Here is a 22,481-nt window from a genome sequence, read left to right on the forward strand (position 1 = left end):
CTGTTTTTGGATTTATTTCCCGATAAGTTTTGAATTTTGGGGGGCTTTTGCTCCAGTAAATCCTCACAGCAGCCACCTGCCCTGTGGCCATAACACCAGCCTTGTGGGCAAAGCTTCGTGTGGGCCGTGGCTGCGAGGCTGGGCCAAGAGGTGCCAGTGGGAGGCTGGAGGAGGCCTCTGATGGCGAGGGGAGGCTGTGCCATGGGCCAGGCCTTCAGTAGCCCATCCGTGGGCACTCAGTGGGGTCAGCACCCAGGGGTGGGCTGTGGGGTGAGCAGACACCCTGCCCTGTATCAGCAGTAGTGTGGGCAGCAGGGTCAGGGACGTGAGCGTTGTACTTGACTCTGGTGAGGCCGCACCTCGAGTGCTGCGTTCAGCTTTGGGCCCCGCACTACCAGAAGGACATGGAGGCCCTGGAGCATGTCCAAAAGCTGGTGAAGGGCCTAGAGCACAAGTCCTGTGGGGAGCCGTTAAGGGAGCTGGGGGTGTTTGGTCTGGAGGAGGCTCAGGGGAGACCTCATTGCTCTGTGCAACCACCTGAAAGGAAGCTGTGGGGAGCTGGGGCTGGCCTCTCCTCACAGGTAACTCATGACAGGGCTGAGGGAATGGCCTCAGGTTGTGCCAGGGGAGGTTCAGGCTGGAAACGAGGAGACATTTCTGTCAGAAAGAGCAGCCAGGCACTGGGACGGGCTGCCCAGGGAGGTGGTGGCATCACCATCCCTGGGGGTGTTGAAGGAGAGGCTGGACGTGGTGCTTGGGGACACGGCTTTGTGGTGACACTGGTGGTGGGCACGGCTGCACCAGGTGCCCTCGGCGGCCTCCTCCAACCCCAGCGCCTCCAGGATTCCGGGGACCGAGGCCAGCCCAGCAGCGCTGCCGCCCCTCATCCCCACGCACCCCCGCAGCGCCCCCCCAGAGCGGGCGGGCTTTAGGACCCACCCTGCAGCCTCCCTCCCTCCCCCCGCCCCTCCCCGCCATGCTCTCCCCTCATTGGCCGCGCCCACGCCCTTCCACCCTCCCCTTCCCCACCCCACCGCTCCCGAGGCCCCGCCCTCCGATGACGTCACGGGCAGAGCGCCGCCTGATTGGCTGAGGGCGCGGCGGCGGCCCCGCCCCCGGGCCGCACGGTTCCGCGGGGGCGCGGGGGCGCGCGGGCGGGGGCGGGAGGAGGAGGAGGAGGAGGAGGAGGAGGAGGAAGGCTGCGGGGCAGCGCGGCCACGCGTGGGCCGGGAGCGGCCCCGGGGTGTCGGCCTGGCCCCGGGCTGTCCGCTCACCCTAGGGCTGCGGGACGCCGGGAGAGGCGGTGAGCTGAGCCGCGGGAGCGCGCGTGGGCTCGGAGGCGTGCGGGTAGGGGATGGGGGGAAGCAAAAAGACCCCAAAAAGACCCCAAATAGACCCAAAAGCCTCAAACTGGCATCAGGGTCTCGAGTGGGGAGCCGCGGGGCGCCGCTTTCCCTGCGGGCATCGCCGTGGGGCTCCGCGGGGCTGCAGTGCCCCCACCCCGCGCTGCCCCGCAGCCCCCCGGCACCCCAAAAAGGGGTTTGGGGCGGGTTTGGGGCGGGTTCCGCGGTGCTGTGCCCCGCTCCATCCCATCCCCGCTGCGTTGGGGGCGTTAGGGCAGCGCTGGGGGCTCCTGGAGGCGTTCTGCCCGCAGCCTCCCTGCCCCAAACCGTCCCCACCGACAGCCCGGACCGCGGTCACCCTACAGATGGTCACCCTACAAATACCCTATAAACACTCACCCCGAGTCCCAGCACAGCGAGCATCTCTGTAACTTTTTACGCTGCAACTTTCCTCCCTCCGCTGCCTTAGGACAATTTTTCATTCGTTTTTCTCCCACCCGCTGTGTGTGTGTGGTTGGTGCCTGCTGCTGGCCAGCCCCTGCCCGTAACCCCACTGTGCTCCCCATCCCTGCTCAGGTCCCATACCGGTGTCCCACATCTCCGAGGGCTCAGGCACTGCTTATTTCCCCTCCCAATCTCTTTGTGCCCCTCTTTAGGGATGTGGGACCTTTTCTAGGGCCTCGCCGATTGCCGTGCCCTCCTTGCTGTTTCCTATCAAATCTGACCCCAAATCATCTTTTTGTCTCTTCTGTGTCCTCGTCCACCTGCTGGGCCTTATCTCCGTGATAAGGACGCGCCTGGGGAAGAGGCAGAGGTGGAGGTTTGCGAAGGGAAGGTGTGGGCGCAGGGCTCCCGGGACTAAAACCGGAGGGGAATTTGCTGCAGAAGCAAATCGGGAGCGCCTCAAGGTAGACAGGAGGCTGTAAACAACCTCAGCGTTGGGGAACCCAAACTTCCTGCCCCTTTTTTTGTCCTTTTTCTCCGGTCTGTGGCAATTGCTGTGCCAGGTCCTCCTGCCTCATCATGAAACGTGTCCCATGGTAGGTCCCCACGCTGCGTTTGGGGCAGGCGTGGGTAATGCAGGCGGTGTGACCGGGCTCCTGATGTGGTTTGGGAGAGGCGATGAGGCCAGCTGGGAACCTTTGGACGGCAGGAGGGAGGCAGATGAAATTTGTGAGGGCAGGCAGCTTGGGAACAGGGCAATGCTGTCTGACACCTCCAAATGTGTTAAAATGAAGATGAGGTGGTGCACGAGGTGGTCCCTCCAGGGCTGGAGCAGTGCTGGGCATGGCCTCGTAGGGGCAGGGGCAGGAAGGGAGCGTGTGGCTGTCAGTCTGGATGTATTAACGGGTGAGTTACGGTACCTATTTTGTCCTACAGTGGTAACCACAGTCTGCAGGAGCTCAGGTCCTCCTCCTTCGCAGCCAGGCTGTACGCAGTGTTAGGAGGTAGGCGAGTGAAGCAGGGAGGGCAGGATGGGGCCAGCTGTGAAGGTGGCAGAGGCTAGCAATGTATTTTGGGAGTGATGGGGTGAGGACAGAGTGTGTGGGGCAGCCCTGGGGAGGTGGGCACGGGGTTGTGGAGTGGGGAAATGAGCACAGGCTGTTGGGCACAGGGTGGTTGAGCAGGGAGGTGGGCACGAGGTGGTGGAGCAGGGACTGCAGAGCTGTCCTGGGACATCTGCAGTGGGCACTGGGGGCCTGTGGAAGGAGTGTGTGGGGAGCAGTAGTGTCAGCAGGTGAAGTGAGGAGTAGCCGTGCTCCAGTCTTCTATCGACTGCAGGAAATGAAGCTGGGGTTGCATAAAACGCTGGCTGCAGGAGCACAGCCAGGATGCATTGAGCTTTAACGAGTCGCCCCGAGTGCCTGAGCTGACCTTTAGCCACCATCACGTCAGCCTTTCTTTATCGACTTCATATCCCCGCAGTGACCATTAGCATCACTTCAGCCAGAGGGGGCTGCTCAGTCTTCCCCCTGTCACTTGAGCCTGGGAATGCTGCCTGTCCTGTAGCTGCTGCCTGCTTGCTGGCCATCAGACTTTGCAGAGACTACCAGTTTTAAATGACAGCCTGCCAGATTGTGGTGAGGCAAGTTTATTACTGTAGCAGGCTGCCAGTCCTTCTGGTTTGCCTGTGATGCACACACAGATGCCTGGGACAGCCTGGCTGGCTGCAGCGCTCCCATTCAGCTCCGGGATGTGGAAGCTGAGTATGGGGTTGGATGCTGTTCGTACTGAAATTAAAACATCAGAGATGGGTGTCACCTTTGTTCCTTCTGTCCAGAGCCAGAGGGCGATGAGCAATGTCCTGTCTTGCAGCCTCACACCCTTGAGTATCTGTCAGTGGTTTGCAAGCCGGCTTTGTGCCCACCAGCATCAGCAGCTGATCAGTTACGTGAGGGTCTCCCATCTCCGTGGCATCGCGTGGCGTATTGAGCTCCAGCCAGAGCTGCAGGTGAATTCCTGCACCCTGAACCTGGCTGCTGCACCGAGATCTGCCTGGCGGAGGAGCAGGGAAGACGAAACAAACAGCAGGTTACCTGGCTGGGCACAGAACCCAGATCCTGCCCTGGCAGCGGGGAGACGGACCTGCTTGGTGTGAGGGTAGGTGGCGTGGCCTCTGGTTCCTCTGGCTGGCTGAGCCAGCAGCATTGCCAGGCTCGGCGCTGGGAGCTGGGCACAGCCTGCAGAGAGGGTGGGAGGCTGCTGGGAACGTGCTCCCTGCAGTCAGCAGCTCCAGTGGTTGTTCTGGCATTAATTTGGCACGCACCACATCTCATCCTATAAACTCTCCCTGGGAAGTGGCATGTGGTTCTGCTTGCCTGTGTCTGAAGTACTGAAGGCCTTTTCCCTGTGCAGCGCATGGGCAAGCTGCCTTGCTTGAAAAGGGGCTTTCTCCTGCTCACATGGGGCTGGGGTAGATGCTGCAATCAAGTTGATTGTCTCCATTTTGGAGCCTTTTTGGGGCATAATATGGGAGACGGGACTGAAAACTTGCCTCCTCTGCAGCCCTGCATTCATTTTGCGAAACGACTGTGATTGATCTAGCAGAAGGGAATTCATTCACCAGCAGAGCTGGAGGGCAGGCGGGGAGGACAAAACCCCACAGCAGCCTCTGAAATGAATCACGGGCTCTGAAAGGATCCACTGGGGTTAAGGCGTAGCAATGAAAAGCTATTGTCTGGAGCCTGAACTGTGGCTAAAAGCATTATTTATCCCGATTTGGATAGTGGTTGTAGGAGGGTGTGGTGTTCCCAGGGACTGCAAAGCCAGTGAGCTTAGTGGTGAACATGAACTTTATTTGATTGCCTCACAGGTAGCTTAAGAAGATTTATGGAGTAACTCAGTTGTGGAGTAGCAAGTCCAATACCTGGTTTGCAAATAAAACTGCATCTGTTGCGCATAAAGCAAGTTTCCTACACGTATTTTTATTTTGATTGGAATTTGATCTCCCTGGGCTCTTGATAGTTTGTCTCTTGTAGGTTTTGGGCATTGCTGCCCCTTTCACCGGTGCTTTTGCAGGATAGAACAAGAACCTCACTAATTGGTCCAGCTTGCAAGTACTGGCTTTGATTTCTATGGGAAGTGGCATTCAGTAGATTCTTGTGGTGACTTTGGGCTCAGAGTGGAGCATAAGTTTAAAGGGAGAGATGGTGAGTGGGGAATGGGATACGAAACGGCGATGGACAGACCAAGTTTCTGAGTTCGGATTTGCTTTAGTAAGCACGCTGACGTTCAGATACGTGCCCGGACCTTCTCCAGACAATCTGATCTCCTGGAGCCTACAGAATTGGCCTTGGAAAACCTCCCAGTTTCTGCCTGAGCCAACAGAAGGAGCCTTTCACATGGTCTCTCTGTTTTTCTGTCTAGGATGCGCAGGCCAGACTAGAAAGTGAGAAAATGAGAAGAAATGATAAAGAGGCCTCCCATTCTCCAAGGCTGGGGCAGGATCTGAAATCCTGCTTTTGGGGGCTGGGACGTGGATAACTATCTTTCCTTTGCGGATATGATGAAACAACGAGAGTTTGTCAGGGAGGCCAAATCCAGCTTTGCTGCCCCTGATTCACGGCAGGGTTACGTTGCCTGAATTCCAGGGTGAGAAATCACGGTCGCATCTTTGCTGCGTTAGTCATCCTGCAGAGGAGAACCAATTTGACTGACACGGGCAAACCACGAAATTCGCAGGCGTTGCTGGAGACGAAGCCTCCTTTATTAGAGAGCAGAGCCTGCACGCAAGCACCGCCGAGGTGAGGACAGAGCAGAGGAGGCTTCCCGGAGGAGATGCGGGGAAGCTCCTTGGCTGCCCACCTGGCTGCAGCCCAGGCGCCGCGCTCCCCGAGCACAGCATTACGCTAAATGCCAGCTGCTATTTTTATTCCTTTCATCTCAAGCCCTCTTCGCAGAGGGGCATTATTAGCATCGAGCATTTCTAGCAGCTCTGAGCTGTATACCTGATAGGCCACCGTGTTTTGCAGGGACATGAAACGCATCTGGAAAAGCTCTTCAGATTTGTTCCTTCCCCTTTCTCATTTCCTACCTCCGTTCCCCGCTTATCTTTTCATTTCTTCTGTGTTTGTTTTTTTTTTTTTTTTTTCTGCTTTTGAAACTCAAGCTGTGTCCCTGAGTACGTGATGAAAGCCTGCATGTGTTGGAGTCTCCTTCTCCTCAAACATTTTGACAGAGCCTCCACCCAGCGATTGCTTTCCGTGCTTCTGAAACACGGCTGGACTGGGGGGTGTGTTCGGCAGTGCATTGCCACACCGCTCTTTGTCCTAAGCAGCTTTGCAAGGAGCTCTCCCCCACCAAGATGAAACCGCAGGCGGCTTCTTACATTTCTAGGTTGCAACTCCTAGAGTAAAAAAGGGGAATCAGCTCTCCTGCAGCAGTAATTTTGTCCTGAGCTGGAGCTGAGCAGCAGGCGTTGCAGTTCATGAAGGCATTGGAAATGCACCAATATTCAGGACAAGAGAATGAGCAACTTACTAGTAAGTCAAGAATTTATCTCCCTGCTTATAGAGAGAAGTGGAACTTTGTCTGAATTTGAGATGGCATTTCACCCCAGAGGGCTGACATTGTGAAATCGGAGGGGAAAAAATGAATCTTAAGGCTGCCACCCTGCAAAATCAGCCACAACACCCATGGCTCATTAAGGAGAGTGCAAGCCGGTGTCATATTGATTTATTGTATGTGCAGGCAGCCAAACTTCCTCTCTACTCCTGCACAATCTCCAGATCTGTGAAGTCACCTGGATGGGTGAAAGAGTAAGGCTCAGATCACAAGGATATTGAAAGTCCTATTGTGTGATGGTGTGTTTGTGGTGTGTCCCAGCCTGGTGCCCACGGAGGGGTGATGGCTCCTGTCCTGGTTGCTCTGAATTCAGAGTATCTGCTGGCAGCCGTGTGGCCGGAAAAATGAAAGCAGCCAAAATGAGCTTGAGTAAATCAAAAAAGGAAATGATGAAAGCTCTGATCTCAAATTTGCACGGGTAGCATTTAAATCCTACTGCAAGTCCCCAGCACAGCGTGCACACCAGCTCGTGCTAAATCCCAGCACTCTGAAGAAACGGAGCCTCGTGGCAAGGAGGCAGCTCTCCAGCCTCTGCCGCTGCCCAGGGAGTTTCTTCCAAGTCTCCTGAAGGGAGCCAGCTGGGAACTCTACTGCTTATTTATTTACTTATTTACTGCTTTAAATAGTTCATGGTTGAGCAAGGCAAAAAGGAAATGTGTTCTGCCTGCTGCTTCTCTGAAAGTCTGCTCGGCAAACAAAAAGCCAGCCTCGGTTCATGGGATTTGGGCTCTTTATTGGTGTTTAGCCAACCTTTACAGTCCTGAGACTGTAGTTCTCCCCTTCTAAGCAGAAATGATTCTTGAATCCCCGAAGTCCCTCTGGGGACTTATTCTTTCTCAAATATTGTCTGTTTAAAGGGAAGCAGCATCTCAGCTGGGTGACTTGGGAAGAGATGCAGCCCCTGCACAGCTGCTGGTCCAGCCCAGATGGAGAACCGAGTCAGCTCACAAGGTGCAGACAGTTTGGCCAAAGCAGCTGGGGTTCCCCTGCTGATAGGGAAATGAAGCGGAGATTTGTGGCACTCTGCTGGTTTAGGATGGAGGGTGGAACCCCAAGCCTGGCTAAATATAGGTCGTATATCAGTAGTGCTCCTGGGCTCTCTTCTCGTATGCAGATCTTCTGTGGTTGGAAACCAGGAGCTGAGACAGCTTGGAAGTATCCAATTTCTAAGTGCTGCTTGGATTTTTCAAGAGATAAGAGTGTTTCCCAAGGATCTCCTCAGTTACCAGCACCAGCTCCTCGACACGGTGACCCACCAGCCTCAGGGACGGCCGCCTGCTGCTGCAGAGGTTTGCAGGAGGCAAGAAGTGCTCGGGCAGAACTGTGCCCATTGCTCGACCAGGGACTTTGGCCAGCTCTGAGGTTTTGTTTTCCCACCGTGTTTTCTTTGCCAGCTTTGTCCTGTCCAGAGGCTGCTGGGGATATTTTCTCCAGCATTTTCTTCCTGAGCTGAGGTCAGAAGGGTCTTTTCTCCCCGATCCAGCTCCTACCCTCCTTCTGGGTTGCTGTCTACCCCGTGTGGGAAGGATTTCCAAAGCGCCCTTATCTTGCTCTGCTGGAAAAAATCCTGGCTTTCCTGTATCTGCCGTACAAAAGCTTCATACAGCCAGGGGAATATTATAGCCAGCAGACAGCATTGGATAGCTGTCAAAAACCTGATGCCCTGCTGCCCTCCTCCCTGCGGGAGAAGAGTTATCATCCGCCTGTGCATGCAATAAGATCCTCTAAAAGGCTTCACAGTGAATATTTGGTATATAATATTTATTATATTTATTCTTTGAGATATTCCTCGTCCTGAGCAGTTCTGGTTTTTCTCTTTAACTCAGTGGCAGGGTAAGAGAAATGAGGAGTGCAGGAGGGGCTAAATTCTGCTCTGCACGTGTCATGGATCCAGCCTGCTCATCACGGCAGGGAAATGTTGCTCAAATTGCAGTATGCTTGTGTGCATCACAAAAAGCAGAGAAAATCCTTTTAGTGCCACTGGATTTGGAAGAAACCCGCCAGCTGAACTGCGTGCCTGCAGTTTCTGTTCACCTGATAGGTGTGGAATGGTGCCAGGTTCCCTGTAGACTGCGAGATGCACTGGGGTGTGTTTGTATGGGGGAAGGACTAATAGCTACCACTTTCCTGCTTTTGCCCAGATACGGTAGGATTCAAAAAGTAGGTGCTTTGCATTGTTTGCCCTCAAAACGACTTCGTTTTGAAAGCTGCTGAAAAAATAGGAGCAAGCCTTGCTGGTGAGATGGCCGCACACCTGAGCTGGGAGGCTGCTTGCGTGGCGGTTTGTTGGTGACCAGTGGCAGCCAGTGCCACCACTCAGCTCCAGCAGAGGCCAACTGGAGCGGCTGTACTGGGGACCAGTTGGTGCTTGCACTGGGACACGGTGACATGAAGAGCAGTCCTAATGGGGACCGGCCTGCAACCCAACAACTTCTGCCCTATTCATTACCCATTGGTTAGAAATATTTCATTACCCTGGGCAAGATGTTAAATGCTAGGTGCTTGAAGGTTGGATGGTTGTTGTTTGAGTTTTTTTTTAATATATATATATAATCACAGCAGCTCTGCTGCAGCTTTTATACCGACATTTCTCTCTCCCAAACGACCTGCTGCTTCCATTCTGTCTAGTGGCTTTTCTAATCTGAGCGTCAGAATAAAAATGGGGCTGCCTTCCCGTAATCTTTTTGTTTGTTTCCGTAGCCGTCCTGTATAAATTGCTTAATTTTTCTGCGGATAAGCAAATCAAAGGTTAACGTTGAATACGTGACCCGAGCTGTGAGCAGAGGAAGCAGGAGCGCTGGCGGGGTGGTTTCTGAGGTGCTAGGAGTAGGAGCCTAAATCAATAGCTTTTAGCAGCCTCATAAATGTTTCATTTGTATTCCTCAGTCCAGCGTTGCAGAGCTTTGATGCAGGAATCCGTACAGCCTCTTAAATCAGCGTTGTCCCTGGGCTGGGTGTGGGTGCTGGACACCATTTCCTCGGGATGCGCTTCGGAGTGCTCCTGGGCTGCTCGGTGACGGCGTTTTCCTTCCTGTCGGGGCCTTTTCCTTCCTGTTTTGGAGCCCCAATTGCGCACAGCCTCCCATCACAAATGAGACGAGCTCAGCAGCCCCAGCTCCAAACCGCAGGGGTTTTGGTGAGGGATGTGCACCAGCACAGCATAGATATCCCCAGCGATGCTGCTGCCCTGCCATTAGGAGCTGTAGCTGCTCAGATAAGCACTTGTTTCTGCCGCAGTTGGCATGGAGAAGCCTTTTTCCCTGGGCTCTAACACAGCCCTGAGGAATGAGCGAGGTCTCAGGGACCTCAATAATTCACAGTGGCTGGGGGAGAAAGAGAGACACCCGCAAACGCTTGTCCAATACAGGCTCCGGAGGACCTTGGGGTGGGTATGAAAGGCGTGAGCAGAGCGTGATTCAGGGCCCTTATCTGGCCATCAGCCCCTGCTTGAGGTCATCCGTGGGCGGGTGGTGTCTCGGCGGGGTCGGTGTCGCAAGCCTCCAGCATCCCCGTGGGGCTCAGCACCCTGTCTGCCCTGAGTCCCTGCGCCGACAGCCGACGGGTGCCAGGGCTCACGTCTCACCCCGAGCCTGCCTAGTGGCATTTTGGGCATCTCCACGGGATCCTGCAGATGGGGAAGGCAGCCTGTGAGCTTGCAGATGAGAAAGACCCTTTAAAACTTCAGGTTTGCAAAGGAGAAAGGTTTAGATGCCCCCAAAAAAGCACCCTGCCAGCTCTGCGTGTGCCAAATTACTGATTCCTAAAGAATCAGGTGAATGGGGAGGGATGGATGGCGTGGGGTTTCAGCCCTCGTGTCTCCAGCCTGCAAAGCAGAACGTGGATGGTTTGGGGAAGATGTGTTAGGCAAGGGAATTAAAAAAAACATTTTGGGGTAAGAGGGGAGAATCATCTGAGCTGGGTACTGTTTCTCAGCAACCCCTTTTTCCTGGGGATGATGCCCACTTGTCCCCAGCATGCAGCTACTGCTCGTGGCTGTGTGTCTGCCTCGTGCCAGCAGGACCCCAACCTCCTGTGCACCTGAACAGACGTGCTGAAACGCTACCAGGAAGGGTCTGACCCCACCGAGCTCTGTGACTTGTCCCTGTCTTTAGCCCAAACTCCCGTTTTTAGCCAGGGAGAGCTTCTTTGGATGCAGCACAAATGCCATCTGCTGTAGTGCCTGCCCTGGCTTCGCTCTACCTGCTGTCACGGCAGGGCCCAGCGAGCTGCTCCGGTGTGCTCGGCGGTGTTGAACGAGCCGAGGCTTTCTGGCTGCTGTGCCGTGTCTGGCAGCTTGGCTCAGGTGCTTTGTGCATTTCACAGTCACATTTCCCTCCCCCCAGCGCATCTTTGTGCATCGAGCTTGGAGAAATCACGCTCCTCATTTACATCTCAGGCTTTTTTTTTTTTTTGGCTCATTTTTCAAACCTCAGGACAGTCGTGCTATCAACTTCACTTCAGTGCTGACTTTCTGCCCTAAGAGAGGACAGTGTGCATTATCTGTCTGCCTACTTCAGTTACATAGGGCAAAAAATTGGGCTGGCTAAAATATTTTAGAGTGAGCGACTTGAATTCTGTCATCACTACCAACTTGATTGGTCCGAAGGCTTTTTCTTCCACAGGCATGGAGCACTTAAATGAAATAGTAGCTTATAAAAGCGTTGTGTTTCCTTCTCCCTGTCTGTTAAAAACCATAAATTAGCCGTCTCTTTTATCCTTCTCTGTGATGTGAATCTGTACAGAAAATGTTGGAAGTCACGAGAATGTCTCGTGAGTTTTATCAACAAAAACTGCAATGAAAGGCTTTGGTAGAGGTGGTTCAGAACTTTGGGCTGGTGCCGGTAGCTAGATATTCCACAAATAAAACCAGTAGCAATTGCCTTTCCTAAAGCTGCAATAATCTTCATGGAAATCAGAAGCCAAACCTGATTTGTGCCGAGCCAAGAACAGGCTGGTGCCCTTTACCCTGGATAGACTGCTCTCCTAATGCTGTTTTCGAAGGAAAAATACTCTTCTGCGGTTTGCCAATCCCCTCGAGGGGCCGTTGAGACAATTTACCCTCGAGTTTGGGTTCTGATTGCTTCACTTTGCTGCTCTGTTGCTGAAACCAAGGAGCAGACTTCCCCCCTCGCGCCCCTGCCTTTCCTTGTACAGCCCAAGTCGCATTGCAGGAGGGTGCTGGAGGTGCCGGGTACCCGCTGGTGCTTCGTGTCTGAGGTCCTCTGACGGTGTAGCAGGGCTGGAGAGCAAATGTGTGTAAAAAAAGAATAATCCTTTCTCTGCTCATCTCTCCGCAGGCTGTCGAGCTGCCACCATGTCAGTCAGCGTCCACGAGAACCGTAAATCCCGGACGAGCACCGGCTCCATGAACATCTTGCTCTTCCACAAAGCTTCCCACCCGGACTGCGTGCTGTCCCACCTGAACACCCTGCGGAAGCACTGCATGTTCACCGACGTCACCCTGTGGGCAGGGAACCGCTCGTTCCCCTGCCATCGGGCGGTGCTGGCCGCCTCCAGCAGGTACTTCGAAGCCATGTTCAGCAACGGGCTGCGCGAGAGCCTGGACGACACGGTGAATTTCCACGACAGCCTCCATCCCGAGGTGCTGGAGCTGCTGCTGGACTTCGCTTATTCCTCGCGGATCATCATCAACGAGGAAAACGCTGAGTCCCTCCTGGAGGCTGGGGACATGCTGCAGTTCCACGACGTCCGAGACGCAGCAGCTGAGTTCCTGGAGAAGAACCTCTACCCTTCCAACTGCCTGGGCATGATGCTGCTCTCGGACGCCCATCAGTGCCGCCGACTCTACGAGCTCTCCTGGAGGATGTGCCTGGTCAACTTCGAGACCGTTCACAAGAGCGAGGACTTCAACAACCTTTCCAAGGACACTCTGCTGGACCTCATCTCCAGCGACGAGCTGGAAATTGAGGATGAGGAGAAGGTCTTTAAGGCTGTCCTCCAGTGGGTGAAATACGATCTAGATGAGCGGAAGGCTTATCTTCCAGAGCTGCTGAGGAACGTTCGCCTGGCCTTGCTTCCTTCTGAATGCCTCAAGGAGGCCTTGGCTTGTGAGGACCTGATCATGGTGGATGAAAGGAACAAGCTTGTCTTGGACGAAGCCATTCAGTGCAAGAAGAAGATCCTCCAGAACGACGGCGTTGTCACCAGTCCCTGCGCCAGGCCCCGCAAAGCCGGCCACACCTTGCTGATCCTGGGAGGGCAGACCTTCATGTGCGACAAGATCTACCAAGTGGATCAAAAAGCGAAGGAAATTATCCCCAAAGCAGACCTGCCGAGCCCGCGGAAAGAGTTCAGCGCCTGCGCCATTGGCTGCAAAGTGTACATCACTGGTGGCAGGGGCTCGGAGAACGGGGTCTCCAAAGACGTGTGGGTGTACGACACTGTCCACGAGGAATGGTCCAAAGCCGCCCCCATGCTGATAGCTCGCTTTGGGCACGGCTCCGCCGAACTGGAAAACTGCCTCTACGTGGTTGGGGGGCACACGGCAGTGGCCGGGGTCTTCCCTGCGTCGCCCTCGGTGTCCTTGAAGCAAGTGGAGAAGTACGATCCCACGGCCAACAAGTGGATGATGGTGGCTCCGCTGAGAGACGGGGTGAGCAACGCGGCGGTGGTGAGCGCCAGGCTGAAGCTTTTCGTCTTCGGCGGCACCAGCATCCACCGGGACATGGTGTCCAAGGTGCAGTGCTACGATCCGCTCGAGAACCGGTGGACGATCAAAGCGGAGTGCCCGCAGCCCTGGCGTTACACGGCCGCCGCCGTCCTGGGCAGCCAGATTTTCATCATGGGGGGGGACACGGAGTTCACGGCCGCGTCCGCCTACCGCTTCGACTGCGAGACGGACCAGTGGACGCGCATCGGGGACATGACCGCCAAGCGCATGTCCTGCCACGCCTTGGCCTCGGGGAATAAACTCTACGTGGTGGGGGGCTACTTCGGGACTCAGAGGTGCAAAACGCTGGACTGCTACGACCCCATGTCGGACACGTGGAACTGTATCACAACGGTGCCTTACTCGCTCATCCCCACGGCTTTCGTCAGCACCTGGAAGCACTTGCCGTCATGAGGGGCAGGGCTCGGGGGCTCGTAGCCAGGAGTTCAGTAAGGTAAGGGTCTCCTCTAAGACTGAAACTTGCTCTTTTGCCTCAAATGCATCTCCACACACCGCACACAAGCCACAGGTTCCAGTTCACTCGCTTTTTAATGAGAAAGGCACATTAAAGGCGGGAGGGACATCACACCAAAAAAGAAAAATAAACTCCACGGTGCTGAAAAATAAACTCCATCGTTTCAAGGTGGTCTCATCCACGCCTGCTGTCGTGGATATGACCATAGAATACCTCCTTTCCCCATGTGGTTGAGGGGGTTACAGTTCCTAAAGACACTTAAATTTGAGACCTGGAATACAGTAGGGCAACACATGCTTCAGAAGAAGTCTCAGTGGTTTAATACTGGTATCTGGGTGGTTGGTTTGGAGCTGCTGAATATGTAGACAAGTGACCCCTAGGATGCTGGAGAGTCCCAAGTCTCTTTTTATGTTCTGTATTTACATTTCAGTGGGTAGCAGAAGCTTAGAAGCCTCAGTGCATTTGATGGTCCCGGTGTTTATTTAATATCCAAGCTGTTGCTTGTTACATCAGAACTTCTGAGACTTGTGTGTGAGACCTGAGTGGGAGGGAAGGGGGTTTGGAACCAGCAGAAGAACGTGTTTATTGCTGTGTTGGGCTGTGTGGGAATGGGAAGGTTGGTGGAAGCTCCTGGTGTCCTGTGTGGTTCTGGTTCTCACGTGCCCAGAAGTAGTGTTGGCACTGCTGGCAGAGGGCAGCTGCTTCCTCCTCACCTCCCCAGCGCGATGTTTGGTCACCGTTCTGCTCACCAGTTCTCCTCCAGCGAGCTCTGCACATCATCACTGATCTGTGCCGAGATGTAGCTGGAGGAGAAGGCCACAAGCTCTCTCGCCTTGCATTGTGGAAGCAGAGGTGTCGGTGCTCTCCTTGTCCTCTCTCCAGCAAGTCTGTAACACCTCTGCTAGCTCTGCCTGCACGTTTCACTCTGCAGCCTCCCGGCTGGGAAACCCTCGCCTCCGGGGAAAGGATTGATGAGCTTAAAGTTTTATTGGGAGATGGGACCATGGGGAGGGAAATTCTTCTGTATCTTCATCAAAATCCACTTAACAGAGCAGGGAGTGCTGCCCAGTGCCTCTAACACCCTCTTACTTCCCTGCTTTGCACTCGGTGTACCTGGGAATCACCCAGTGGGTGAATTACTGCAGTGCTCAGGCATTTCCTCACGATCTCTGGATGCCAGCCGGGAACCAAAGAGGAGCTCCTGGCACCTCTACCAGGCGTTTGCCCAACGTGACCTCCTGCTTGTCTCAGGTAGAAAAGCACCCAGGGCATTATTCTGGCCTTTGATTTGCAAAAGGCTGGACTTTAACCTGGGCTGGACCACAGTGGCAAGAGTGGGAAGGGTTAAAAGGAGATTTCTGAGCACTTTCACAGCGCTGGAAGATAATGGCCTTTCCAAATTCTCCTCCTCAGGCGTTGCCTAGCATCTGTCACAGTGGCTCAGTAATCTAATTAACTGCCACTCAGCTATTAAATATTGCAGCCAGCAGTGTGAGGACTCCATCGTTTTCAGTGCGGGTCAATGGGGCCCCCCTTTAAGAGCTGTCCTAGAGCTGAAAATTAATTTTCTCTGGTAGCAGATGCGTTTGAATATTAAAGCTCCACACCAGCCACACCGCTGGCAATAGGAATGGGGAAGGGTTTGAGGTGAGAGTTGGTTCTTCAGCCACCGAAGAAAAATCAGTCCCCCAAAACACAGAGCTTTGATGTTTTCTCTCCTGCCTTTTTCCTCCATGCTGTATTGGGATTGCTCAGACCTAATAAAGATCTTTGGGGGGTTATGTGATATTTTTCACTGTATGCTGGAGCCTGGCACAAGCACAAGGGAATTAGAAACTGTAATATGCCAACCTACAAATAAAGCTGGTGAAAAGTCACTGTGTAAGGGTTTTGTGTGCTTTCCTGGCTTCATTTCCACTCATTGCTTAAAAGAAGAATTTGAAACGTACATGAGTGAGATTTTTTTCCAGAGAGTACATTTTTTTACTTATTTTTAACATGAATAGCTGGGATAGCTGGCTACAGGGTCCTGCGGCTCCTCCATCACCCCCCAGTGCATGAGGCAGGGGGTTGCTGTCTTGCAGCTCCCACAGCACCAGTGTTGGTGCCGTGATGGACACTTTGCTCCCTATAGGGTTTCCTTTCCAGAAGGGATGCCCAAAGGCAGGGTGGCCAGCACCTTCCATGCTGGTTTCTCCTGGTGCCGATGCTCTTTGGGAGCAGGCAGCCCCTGCTCATCATATGGGGAATGCTCCTCAGCTGGGCAATCATCTGGTAGGAAATAGTATTTTGTGCATTGGGCCAAAAACAAAACCAAAATCTCACCTATAAACCTGCGAGGTTGCTTTCACACCAGCCCCAAGACCCAAATAACACATCCTTGAAAAACATCGATGTTAAAGCACGGAGCCTGCTTTTAATTTAAAGCATAAAACTGCTCAGCTGGAACTGTTTCTCCCAGGGCTTGGCCTCCAAACCTCCCCAGCTGGAGCTGAGGCCAGCCTCACACGGAGCTCCTGGTGCCCCTGCCCCGTGACATGGATGTCGTAGTGCCAGGGCTGGGGCACGATGAGGGGCACACAGCCTGGAAGCCTGCCCACGGCCACGAAGCTGCTGTGAAACGGTGGAGCTGGTGCTGCCAGGGGGCTTTCTGGTGGGACCTGCTCGTATGTTGCCTCTCTGCCCTGGGTGGAGGCAGAAAGTTGGGCTAACGGTGGGGTTAAACTCGGGATGAGGTAGCTGCAGAGCTCCCCCAGGGATGGCGGCTGAGGCAGTGAATCGCTGCAAAGGGGAAACAAAATAAAGACACTGCTACTACAAAACCCCGTGTTCTTAAATACAAGTGAAACCCAGCCAGGAGCTCTGCCCCACTCGGCTCTTGGGTCTTGCAATTTTGGGGAGAACCTGGCCCACCAAGCTGCGGGCTCTCATGCTCTGGGGCGAGCAGCTTCCCTTTCACCCGCACACCTGCACGCTCCCCTGCACGCCCACGGGACCAGCTCCCGGGCTCTGATTCCTGGGGCACATCCCAGAGCCGAGAGCCGATGCCGTGCCCCGTGGAGGGCCTGGATCCGGTACTGGCACCCCAAAACCTCCCGCCTGCCCTGGGCAGAGGCGGCAGCACTGAGCGGCGGAGGCTGCAGCCAGGCGCTGGTTTTCTTCTGGCACCGAAAAGCTGAACTTTGGCCCCAAAGTGCCCGTGAGGGTTTCGGCAGCCTGCCAGGCCCAGTGCTATATTCTGGTACTGCCAGGCTGCGGTCACACTAAGCGTCGGATCTGTTCAATGACTCTTTTCCTGATTATTTAATTACGGCGGAGATAACAAGCCTTTTACAAGCACGGGTTTGGCTTCCCTTCTGCATGGAGCTGGGGCAGCTCTCGCCGTGCAAGAAGCCGCAGGTTTTTGGGGCCGTGCATCACTCCTGGCCATGTCCAGCTCGCCGCTGGTCACCTCACCCTGCACAAGCCCCGGGTGCCTGCAGCAGCACTCAGAGCAGCTGAAAAACCTCTGGAAAAACCTCCCTGCTCCTAACCCGCTTGCTAGGTGCTAGAAACCTGTCTGTTGTTGCCGGAACAAAGTCGCAGCCGGTTTCTGTCATGGCTCCCAGGGAAAGGCATTTGCATGAGCCCAAGAGCGAGGCAGGAGGAGCAGGGAGGGCAGCGCTGCTGCCGGGCGGGCGGCTGGTTGTCTCCCGAGCCAGTTTATCAGGCAGCGTTGGAAGGGAGTGGCTGGCCCAGGGAGGAAAGGCAATGAAAATCAGGCTTTTCCTAACCCTGGGCAGATGGAAACATGTGCAGTCTGCGCTCAGTCCCAGACTGCGGTAATCAACCCCTTGGAAGCAGCAGGCGTAGGGATGGTTTTGGAGGAACCGGTGGAAAAAAAAAAAAAAAACGCAAAAAAAAAGCTTTTTTTTTGGTTTGCTTTTTGTGTTCACGCTCATGGCCCTAAACACACTGACTGCTCCCCCCCCGCCCCTCTCTCTGCAGTCAGGGGAGGACACCAGGAGCTGCCAGCATGCAAAACCCTTTCTCCATGTATCCCAGAGCCTGCGACGTGGCGATTAATGACCTTTCTCTTTCCCTCCCCAGATACCGGCATCACATCCACGGCCCCTTCCTCGCTGCTGGAGCCAGCACAGCCACCGAGTCCCCTCCTGTCCCCCTGCACAGGACACCAAGGAGCCTCTCACATCCTTCCCTGGTATCTCAGGGGACACAAAGGACCGGGCCGTCGCTGCCAGGCTGGGCACAAGGGACATGGGGGGCACGGGGAGGGCAGCTGGTGGATGCTGGTGGCCCGATGTGAGCGGGGAGATGAGGATGTGCACGGGGCTGCGTCCCCCGGGGCACCCTCAGGTGCTTTATGTTACTCGGTCATGGGGGGGTTAAGAGATTTATTTTTGATTTTTGTAGGCAGTGAGCTTGCTGTTGGTGCTCCCTGCTGTTTGGGTGACGTGGAGGCGATTTTTTTTATAAGGAAAAGGGGCTGGGAAAGGGGGGCCAAGGGAAGGGCTGAGCCCAGTAGAGAGCACCTTGCTCCCCCCAGCTGTGCCAAGCCCAGCCAAAACATCACAGCGTGGGAGCTCTGCAGCGCCGGGTGCCTTGGCGAAACGAGGCAGGTGCCTCTGGTTTTGCTCTGTGGAGCTTTTTGGTGTTTTTATTCCCCTCCTTCCTCGCCGTGGGCCAGGCAGCTCCCCGCGCACAGCTGCCGGGGCGCGCGCCGCCGCTCTGCCAGCGTGCCAAAACTGCGGCACCGCGGCGAGATGCCCCGGCGGATAAAGCCTGCTGCCTGCTCTGAGCAGCTCTCTGAGATTCCCCTCCGTGCTCTCCCACTCTCCAAACAGCGTGTGGGTGAGGGTAATTAGCAAACGAGCAGGAACAGAGGCTGGCTGCGTGGCTGGGTACACTCGGGGCCTTCGGAGGCCTCTTGCCTCTTTTATCCTCAAAGGGAGAGTAGAGGGAAGGAGCAGCACAGGGCGCATGAGGGGTGGGTTGGGGAGGGAACCCCTTCTCCCACACATCCCAGATGGACATTTGGGTGCTCCCTGGGGTCAGCTGCGGGGTTTCTGGCTCTCCACGGGGGCACACGGCTCTGGGCTGGCCTCATTCAGCTGTGTCCTGCAGTGGGTACCTGGGGCTTGCCTTTCTCCCCGTCATTCGGCAGCACTGTATCCTGGCCAGCGGGATGATGCAACGCACTGAAAGCCCTTGTGTGCTTCGAACAACAAAGCCTTTGAGGAGCTGCAAGCGCCCTTTGCTGCCGGGAAGAGCCCTCTGGGTGCACAGCCCTTCTACACTGCTCTAAATGACACTTATTTACATTTTGTAGGATTTTTTTTCTTTTTTTTTTCTTTTTTTTTTTCCTCCAGCTGCCTGCGAACTTTAATAAAAATGATGATCTGGGAAACCATTTGTGCCTTTTTCACAGGAGTCCTCTCTTCATTCCTAAGCGAGTTGGAGTTCGGTCTAATAACAGGGCCGAGGAGTAATAACAGGCTTGGGTGGTTCGCAGCCAGCCTCCTGCAGCCGGCCTGGCCCTAATTACTGTTGCGTCAGAGCTTGGGAAACTGAGGCACGATGCGGAGTGTCTCACCCCAGCTGGCAGGGCTGGGAATGAAGCATCCCCTGTGACAGGAGGAGACCCTGCAGGCCTCACAACGCCTGCCAAGGAGGCCAAGAGGGCCTGCCCCAGGCCCTGCCATGCTCCTGCACAGCAAGCAGCCATTTTTAAGGAAGAAGAGAAGAATTTCCACTTTTGGGTTCCTTATTTGCCGTCTCGTTGCTGCTGCAGCTCCCAAGAAGGGGCCCGGCTGGCAGGCGGGATGGGATTCCCAGCCGTGCCCCAAATCGCAGGGGGCCGAGGCTGGATTCAGCCCCATGCAGGAGGGCTCCGGGATCTCCCCCACAGCTCCAGCTTTGTTCCAGAGGGATGTGAGAGATTTGGGGTTGCTGCTGGGCACCTACCAGCATATATCGGCACCAGACAGAGCAGGATGATCCTGCACTGTTGTGTTTGCCCACTGGTACTAGCAGGGGACGCAGGGATGGGGACACAAAACAACCCATGGGCATTAGACATGGAGGCTCAAAGGGGTTTGGAGCCTGATTTTTGTGGTTGTAGAAGAGGCCGGGAAGGTGTCCCCGTGTCCCTGGAGCAGGCTGGGGAGCGGACATGAGCTGGGCAGAGCTGAGCGCGAGGCCCCATAGCAAAAGCTCATTAAGGAGCCCTTTGAGAAACCAGCTCAGGGCCCAGAAATTACTGCTGGATGAGCAGGAGGATGAAAAACAGGGAGAGAGGGAGTGTGTGAATAAAATCCCTTTCAGTTCTGTTGATTCAGGTTTCACACAGGACCCTGGGACTTTAAATACCGGCTCGGAGGCTCTGCGACAGGCTGGCTTTGATACGAGTCATGCAAAGGCGTGCACTTTTGTGTTTATTCTGGAGCCTGCCCGAAAGACAATTCAAAAGCAATCACCAGCTGCTGTGACAGCAGCAACCTGTTGCTAAGGAATTAAATGTGATGCAAAATACAAAGCTTCCTCAGTTAGCAGCTACAGAGTGAGGGGAGTGGGAGATGGAGGGAGCAGAGCAGAGCTGCGGCCAGCTCCGGTCAGGATTTTAATGGGGGGGGTGGGGGGGGGGGACAGGGGAAGAAATGTAGATTTTTTATATTTTTTTTTTAATTTTTGAGAGGTTTTTTGGCTTCTCAACATGTCAAGGTCAGCTTGGTTTCGGAGTGCATGGGGGAAAGCCTTGTAGGGTGGCTTTGTGGAGCTGTGAGCTCCCAGGCACCATGGTATGGACAGCCCTCACTGCTGAGCGTCGGGAGCTCAGACAGGACCCTGCCCTTGCTCAGCATCCTTTCAGCCCCACTCTTCCCCAGTCTGGAGCTGGGACTTGGCTCCCGAAGCACTTATGAGGAGAGCTGAGGGAAAGGCTGGGAGCTGCTCAGGCAGCTCATGGGTCCGGACCCCTCCCAGGCCCCTGACCCACGTCTCGGACCTTTGTCCCCACGCTGGGCCTCTCCAGAGGCCGAGGCTCCTCTCCTGTATTTAAATGAAACTGAAAGAGCCTTGTTGGGTTTTAAATATGCATTTTCCCAGCTTGACCCCAGCTGCCCTTGAAATAATACCATTGTGCAACGAAGCCCTGCGGGGAATTCTCAGCCGAGCTCATTCACCCTTTTTCACTGGAGTCAATTAAAAGCAGAGTAGCTGGTGATTTAATACGTCCGGTGTCTGAGATGGCCCCGCATCCATACAGAGGCTGGCTCTGGCCATCCCAGGAAATGCAGATGTTTCCAAGGGCAGGAGGAACCATGGCCACAAGCTCCCCACAACCAAACGGGGATTTTCAGCTGTGCCGAATCCCTCTCGCTCTGGTGCAGAGCATGAGACCTGCAGCGGGACTCCTGGTGTGAGGGAATAACGGAGGCTGAGCTCATTTTTTTCTTCCTCCCTTACAATCTCCCTTTTCTTTCTGTTTCACCACCTCCTTATTTAATGTCATCGAGAGTTGCGCAGAGCCATCAGTGCTGCTCGCAGCAGTGTGACCTACTTTATCGTTCCTCGCTGACTTCCTCGCTGAAATGGGGAGCTCAGAGCCCACCCAAGCCATTCAGCGTTTCTCAGCTGAATAACAAATCCAATTACGTGGAAGAAAGCCCAGCTTTCACGCTGTCAGTGCCCGGACATCTCACTTCCCTCTCCCCGGTGCTCGCTGCACCTCTGATGGCTGCGTCCCACACAAGGACCCCTCTGTACGCCTGCGGCCCCCTCTTCCAATGCTGATGGGGTGAAGGTCGAAGAGGACATACCCTGGCTATCTGACGTCCTTACACTCCTGACATCCCCTGGGGAGCTCAGAGATCACATCCTGTGTGGTTTTGAAGTGCTGGCTGTTTTGGGAAGCGCTCCGGGGCCATGTGGGCACAGCACAGTTTGTGCTCTTTAGAAAACTGATGGCACTTTTTTGTCCTGAGCATGGTTTAGGAAGCCACAGCGATGTGCTGACATCCAGTCCCCACACAGCACCTGCCCCAATTGCCCTCTTCTGGGTCACCATCTGTGGGCATCACAGACATAGACAGACAGGGGGACGCTTCCCAAGCTGGCCCCGTCCACTGCTCCCCATGGGGCCGGTGCCCTCCTGGGCTCCTTGAGGTTTCCCACAGGGCTCTGCTAATGACTCACTGCTCCTGCTCGGCTCTAATTACACTCCTGCCTAATTACTTTTGCCAGTTTGGCTGGAAAGATGCAGCTGGTGGGAATCAGCTCTTTGGTGAAAGGACAAGGGGGGAACAAAGAGCATCTGGAGATGCTGAGCCCTGGGAGACGCCAGGCTGCAGCGGGAGGTCGGGGGATTGGGAAGTGCTGGCCGGAATACATCTGTGCTAGGCATGGCCATGGGAGTGCAAAGGGATTTAAACGGAGACCCTCCTGTGGCTCAGCTCGGCCCCGCTGGGGAGCAGGAAGCCTGGCATCAGCCCTGCTGGGGACCGTGGGGATGGCCTCTAACCAAAAACGATGGTTGCTGCTTCTCTATAGCGTCAATGAGCAAGTTATTGACCCAAACAGGAGCCCCAGAGTGCAGGAAGAAGGTTCCCAGTCCAGCATGGGAACATCATGGCGAGGAGATGGGTGAGACAGAACCAGGCAAGGGGCCCTTCCCTGCTGCAAAAATCAAAGCCCCTGCCATGGCAGAAATAAGAAAATGATCTGACAGAATCACATTTATTTATGCTCCTTTTAATCCACATACTCCTGTGTTCATTACACAATCACATCCAGCACAGGGATGGGCACTGGCACCCGTGGTCAGCAAGGCTTCATCCGTGCTCAGCTCTCAGCAGCTGTATTGCACCTGTGCTGCGTTATTTAACCTTGCCTGTGTAGATTAAACATTAAAAAGGTCAAGGTGACATCTCTT

The 22,481-nt window shown here is 54.8% G+C and overlaps 1 protein-coding gene across 4 annotated transcripts; it reads left to right on the plus strand.

Annotated features, from left to right (window-relative positions):
* Positions 1 to 1,148: 1,148 nt before the first annotated feature.
* Positions 1,149 to 18,953, plus strand: KLHL25 (kelch like family member 25). Of its 4 annotated transcripts, none has more exons than XM_082768740.1 (3): positions 1,149 to 1,300; positions 11,705 to 13,531; positions 17,642 to 18,953. In XM_082768740.1, the coding sequence occupies exon 2, from the start codon at positions 11,722 to 11,724 to the stop codon at positions 13,489 to 13,491; it is 1,770 nt and encodes a 589-aa protein (XP_082624866.1). In that variant the 5' UTR covers positions 1,149 to 1,300; positions 11,705 to 11,721; the 3' UTR covers positions 13,492 to 13,531; positions 17,642 to 18,953. The 4 variants fall into 4 exon arrangements, with proteins under 4 accessions (XP_082624866.1, XP_082624865.1, XP_082624863.1 ...); XM_082768739.1 differs by having other exon boundaries at positions 1,150 to 1,303; XM_082768737.1 differs by lacking the exon at positions 1,149 to 1,300 and adding an exon at positions 9,833 to 10,054.
* The last annotated feature ends 3,528 nt before the right edge of the window (positions 18,954 to 22,481 follow it).

The sequence above is a fragment of the Aythya marila genome, assembly GCF_965140915.1.
Source record: "Aythya marila genome assembly, chromosome: 11".
NCBI lineage: Eukaryota > Metazoa > Chordata > Aves > Anseriformes > Anatidae > Aythya > Aythya marila.